The sequence below is a fragment of the Balaenoptera ricei genome, chromosome 18 (genome assembly GCF_028023285.1).
Source record: "Balaenoptera ricei isolate mBalRic1 chromosome 18, mBalRic1.hap2, whole genome shotgun sequence".
NCBI classification, from domain to species: domain Eukaryota; kingdom Metazoa; phylum Chordata; class Mammalia; order Artiodactyla; family Balaenopteridae; genus Balaenoptera; species Balaenoptera ricei.
Window position 1 is genome coordinate 8,579,796 of NC_082656.1, and position 6,288 is coordinate 8,586,083.

Here is a 6,288-nt window from a genome sequence, read left to right on the forward strand (position 1 = left end):
CATACACATACACACTCACCAAAAGAGAAAAAGGGAAAAATATATATATATCTTTGCTCCCAAAGTCCACCTTCTCAATTTGGAATGATTCGTTGTCTATTCAGGTATTCCACAGACGCAGGGTACATCAAGTTGATTTTGGAGCTTTAATCCGCTGTTCCTGAGGCTGCTGGGAGAGATTTCCCTTTCTCTTCTTTGTTCACACAGCTCCCGGGGTTCAGCTTTGGATTTGGACCCGCTTCTTTGTGTAGGTCGCCTGAGGGCATCTGTTCTTCACTCAGACAGGACGGGGTTAAAGGAGCAGCTGCTTCGGGGGCTCTGGCTCGCTCAGGCCGTGGGGAGGGAGGGGTATGGATGTGGGGCGAGCCTGCGGCGGCAGCAGCCAGCACAACGTTGCACCAGCCTGAGGCGCGCCGTGCGTTCTCCCGGAGAAGTTGTCCCTGGATCACGGGACCCTGGCAGTGCACAGGGCTGCACAGGCTCCCGGGAGGGGAGGTGTGGAGAGTGACCTGTGCTTGCACACAGGCTTCTTGGTGGTGGCAGCAGCAGCCTTAGCGTCCCATGCCCATCTCTGGGGTCCGCGCTGATAGGCGCAGCTCGCGCCCGTCTCTGGAGCTCCTTTAAGCGGCGCTATTAATCCCCTCTCCTCGCGCACCAGGAAACAAAGAGGCAAGAAAAAGTCTCTTGCCTCTTCGGCAGCTCCAGACTTTTTCCCGGACTCCCTCCCAGCTAGCCGTGGCGCACTAGCCCCCTTCAGGCTGTGTTCACACCGCCAACCCCAGTTCTCTCCCTGGGATCTGACCTCCGAAGCTGGAGCCTCAGCTCCCAGCCCCGCCCACCCAGGCGGGCGAGCAGACAAGCCTCTCGGGCTGGTGAGTGCTGGTCGGCACCGATCCTCTGTGCGGGGATCTCTCCGCTTTGCCCTCCGCACCCCTGTGGCTGCGCTTTCCTCCGTGGCTCCGAAGCTTCCTCTCCGCCACCCGCAGTCTCCGCCCGTGAAGGGGCTTCCTGTGTGTGGGAACCTTTCCTCCTTGACAGCTCCTTCCCACTGGTGCAGGTCCCATCCCTATTCTTTTGTCTCTGTTTTTTCTTTTTTCTTTTGCCGTACGTGGGGAGTTTCTTGCCTTTTGGGAGGTCTGAGGTCTTCTGCCAGTGTTCAGTAGGTGTTCTGTAGGAGTTGTCCCACATGTAGATGTATTTCTGATGTATTTGTGGAGAGGAAGATGATCTCCGCATCTTACTCTTCAGCCATCTTGACGCTCCTCCCTTATTTTATTCTTAAACTTTCTGACAATAGGCCTGAGATAAATTAATTTTGTGAAATTCTATTTGTATGAATTTATAATGAGATTCCATGGAATATGAAATCTTTTGGATAAAAACAATGGAACACCTTAAATTTATAGAATTTTTCCCTAGACTTCACCAGTCTTACATACAGTCTAATCAGATGAACATTTTTTAAACAACTTTGAAATTATATGGAAATTTTATGTTCACTATAAGAATAAGATAATCACTTTTAGGATTTTTATGATAGCAAGAATATAACAGAGTGACAAAGAAGTCAGCATTATACGATAATGATAAGTGAGAATCTTCTGAACATATTTGACCCTAAAAGAGTAATTTATATAGTTGAATTTTTAATGTTTCTCTTATTCCTTGTTTTCCTAAAACAAGTCTAAAAGGTTCGAATTTTAGTTTAGATTACTGTGGGCAAACTGAAGAAAAAATAAAAATGTATTTTAGTTCTATGTATTATTTTTTTAAGACCAGAAAACGTAAGAAATAATGTTTCTGAGGCTATTGTCTTCTTGATAGTCCAAGGATATCTTATTCATATTTATAAGTTAAAGGAATAGGGGCATATTGATTTCTTGAACTGTACATGTGATTATAATCCCTTAAGGTTTGAATTTGCAGAGAACTAAAAATGAAATAGCTTTTTTCCTGCTTTAAAAAAGCTAAAATTTACCTCATGATATACATAGATCTGAATTTCAAAGTCTACAGTTCTTGGAAAAGTGTTTATGTATTTAAAATACATTTTTGATCTGGCAAACCCAATTTTTTAAACTTGTTCCAGTTTATAGCCTTGGATTCAGGGTTTTAGCTGATTTACCACTGGGCTTATACCAAGAATGCTTCCTGGAAGTACAGGGAAGGGGGAGAGACACCATATTGAACATCTATGTAACACAATATTTCTACTGTTGATTTATACACCTGAGATGTTAAGAGGTGTGCTTTTCCCAACAGGTATGAATTTGCTGGCTTTTCTCATCATTGTGTTTTCCTATACTATTATGTTCTGTTCCATTCAAAAAACTGCCTTGCAGACTTCAGAAGTCAGGAATAACACCGGAAGAGAGGCGGCCGTCGCAAACCGTTTCTTTTTTATAGTGTTCTCTGATGCCATCTGCTGGATTCCTGTATTTGTAATTAAAATCCTTTCCCTCTTCCGGGTGGAAATACCAGGTCAGTCCCTTCTGTAATTCCCAAGTATGTTGTGCTTTCTTATGCCCTTTGTTTGACGAGGCGAGAATACAGTCCGTCACATATAGTAAGTTCTCCATAAATACCTACAACTTGAATACAAAGGTTTAGGATTTCCTAAGTGTTTTATAATCAGTATTCTAAGATAGGAACCGGGTAATGGTGCAACCCAGACAAGAATAACAAAAACACAGGAGACAGAGAAAAACTAAGTCTTAGTGTCTTGCTTCCACTTGAGCTAGATAGTGGTGCTTCACCAAGAGTACCTAAAACAAAACAAAATATACATGCTCAGGTTTCACCCTGGGCCCCTGAATTTAGTCTATAGGGGCCAAGGCCTCTACATCGGTGTTTTGTGATTCTAAGGTGCACAACCCTGGTTAAGAACCACCAGTCTATTTCATGGCCCTAGCCATGTGGTTGTCACACTGTGCCCTGTGGAGGTCTAATGTTCCATGAAAGTGCCTATCTAAAAGGCCACACCCCTACTTCAGCCAGAGAAAATCACCTTTCATTAGTTAGGATTTTGCTTGAAGGCCTTTCTGGGACCTAGAAATTGTAGCCATCCTAGGGTCCACCCAGGGCTTTTGCCCAACCCTCAGGGAAACAAACTTTGGGATCATCTTCAACTCACTTTTTCAGCCTATTGCGAATCTATTTGGAGTGTTCCTCCAGGGCAGGAATTGTCTTCTTCATCTTGGTAGAAGATGTTTTCAGGATTTGTACCAGAGGAACATCTTTAACAGTCATTTTATTTTATTCTTAACTAAACTTTCTGACAATAGGCCTAAGATAAATCAATTTTGTGGAATTCTATTTGTATGACTTTATAATGAGATTCCGTGGAATATGAAATCTTTTGGATAAAAACAAAAGAAGTGTCAAGCATGGGGCTGACACATCAGAAGCCCTTATAAAAAAGTGATGAATGTACAAGTAACAAACACCTGCAACTATTTATGTCCCTCTGCCTTGCCAAATGCCTCACTGCAAAATGACATACAACATTTGCAGCATCCCCTTAACCTATGAGCTTAGTCTCACAACAAGGTTTTCTGATAGCAGGGGTAGTAATCATTATTCTTAGAGAGAGTCTAAGACATTGCAGATCATGATATGGAACTAGAACAGGAAAAAAAATCATGAAAATGTTATTGGGCCACACATTGGTCTTTCTCTACATTTTATAGTTCAGTCCTTTGAGGTTTGTCTTGAATACCTCGGTGCACATAGGAGAGAAGTCTTTACCACATTTGACTAAGCCCCTCCTCGCTTGCCCAACTTCCCATGGTGTTGTAGAAATTGCTACATTCATGGACCTAAATGCCCCCTGTCCCCACCCTCCAAGAACTCTGGGGTCTGCTCCATCATGGTAGGTCACTGAGAGTACATGGGTTCAGCCCCAAAGATAAGCTGGCTTCAGCCCTCCCGTCTCAGGACTTACCTGCTAACCTTACATCAGTGAGCCATCCTGAGATGAACAGGAAGTCTCATTCCTGATCACAACCTCCTTTGGGGACACAACAGACAAAAAACAACTGACTGTTTTTCTTCAGTCACAAACTGTTCATATCTAATTTTTTTTTAAATTAAGGACAGATAATCTAGTAATATAAAACTTCATTTAATAAATCTAAGGTATACTAAATAGAAACGTATTTCTTTCATGTTCTTTCCAGTTAAAAAGAAATAAGGAAAAGAAAGAGAAGACGGGATGGAAAAGAGGAAAGGCAAACATAGAAAAAGGAGAAGGGGGAGATCAAAGGGAAGGAGGAAAGGGCAGATAAAGTCAGAGAAGAAATGGAAAAGTAAACCGGAGGAAGAACAGACAGGATGTAGGGAACAGAGCAGGGCTAAGAGAAGAACAAGTAACAGTGTCTGAAGGATAAGAAATTTACAGGATGGGTAGGGAAGGAGGGGGTCACAAAGGAGAGGGGGAGAGGAAGGATGCTAGGCTTATGTCCAGCTCTCACCTGAGCTGGCAGTTCTCAGACTTTTGAAGATGGGGGAGGAGACAGCAGAGTGTGGTGGGACTGGAGAACCCCAGGTTCTGAAAATGTGCTGAAAATGGTTGTTCGCAGAGCCGGCCCAGCTCACTGACTTCAGTCATGTAAGTTATCGTCAGCCCCTTTCACAGATAAGGCAGTTGAGGTCTGGCGAGCTTAGGGGATTTGCCCACAGTCACACAGCTAAGAAGTGTGTAACCCTGGGAGCAGGCTCTGTTTAAGGGAGAAAATAGATTTCATCCTAACCAAGCAACTGATGTACCATCGGCCCTCCGTAGCCCTACATTCCAAATCCATGCATTCAACCAACTGCAGATGGAAAATATTGGAAAAAAATTTCCAGAAAGTTCCAAAAAGCAAAACTTTAATTTGCCTTGTGCTGGCAAATATTTACATAGCATTTACATTGTATTTACAACTCTTTACATGGCTGTACCTTGTATTAGGTGAAGTAATCTAGAGATGATGTAAAGTATACGGGGGGACGTGCATAGGTTATATGCAAATACTATGCCATTTTATTTAACGGACTTGAGAACCTGTTGATTTCAGTGTCTGTGGAGCTCCTGGAACCACTTCCATGGTGGATACTTAGGGACAACTGAATTCAGAAATGACACTGCCATCCAAAGTTTCTTCTCACTTTTTCTGGCGTATTTCCCTTAATATTCTATTAGCCTTTGTAAGCCTTCACACAGAAGGAATTCATTGAGTTTGGAGATATATTCTTTTTTGCTCTTCAAATCTTCTGACTGCACTCTGAATATAGCAGTGGGGATATGAGGGCAGGGCAGGAAGACCTTCAGGACTGAAATTCAGACCAAGGTCAGAGCTGACTCTGGACCAGAACCTTCTAGTTCTGGACACTGTCCTATTGATTATGAATTATTTCCTCATTTTCTTATTTTTCTATAAGGAAGGGCAATAAAAACAAGAAAAATACATTATATATCAATTTATAGTTTGTGAAGTGTTTTCACATATTTCCTCCCATGTTGTTTCGTAACAACCTGCAAAGTAGTTTCTGAAACTCAGAAAAGTTGGTGGTAGGACCTTGAATTCGTGGCTCCTATGCTCTTGCAGCAAAGAGATTTTCCATGAGATGAGACAGAACGTAAATGAACCAGGTAGCCGTCTCAAAAATAGCATTGACTATAAAGTGTTATGTGTCTTGTGTCTATGAAAACCTCAACTTTCTTTCACACTTCTTTTCCTTCTCAGAAACAATCACTTCCTGGGTGGTCATTTTTTTCCTCCCAGTAAACAGTGCCTTGAACCCAATCCTCTACACTCTCACAACCAGCTTTTTCAAAGACAAGTTGAAACAGCTGCTGCACAAACATCAGAGGAAATCGATTTTCAAAACTAAAAAAAAAAGTTTGTCTACATCCATCGTGTGGGCCGATGACTCCTCGTCACTGAAACTTGGGGTTTTGAACAAAATAAACCTCGAGGAGAATATAGTGAAACTAGTTTCCTAGTAATGGTTTTGGAGCACTGGACTTTCAATGGACTACCTAAAAAAGCACAGCATTTGGAAGATGACATCTGCAGTGCTTTTCATCTTTACCAACGGCGAACCTTTCTGCACAGAGAGCACGGCAGGATGACGTCAGGCACTGCATTCCGATGGCAGCTGTACTGTTTACCAGCTGGGCTGAGAACTGTACCTGAGAGTTCTCCTCACCGACATGCCTGAAGTGCACAATCCATAAATAGCAGGCTGATAAGCAATTGTTCTCTAGCTCGCCAACGCGGCCAACCTACCAGCGGAGGCCCACAC

At 42.9% G+C, this 6,288-nt stretch overlaps 1 protein-coding gene across 1 annotated transcript in view; it reads left to right on the forward strand.

Moving 5' to 3' along the window:
• The window catches only part of RXFP2 (relaxin family peptide receptor 2), a 65,827-nt gene extending 59,832 nt beyond the window's left edge, over window positions 1-5,995 (forward strand). Inside the window, exons 17-18 of the mRNA XM_059903406.1 lie at window positions 2,263-2,481; window positions 5,727-5,995. Of these exons, the coding sequence (XP_059759389.1) occupies window positions 2,263-2,481; window positions 5,727-5,986 (479 nt within the window). The 3' untranslated portion in view covers window positions 5,987-5,995. The remainder of the gene's footprint in view (window positions 1-2,262; window positions 2,482-5,726) is intronic.
• The last annotated feature ends 293 nt before the right edge of the window (window positions 5,996-6,288 follow it).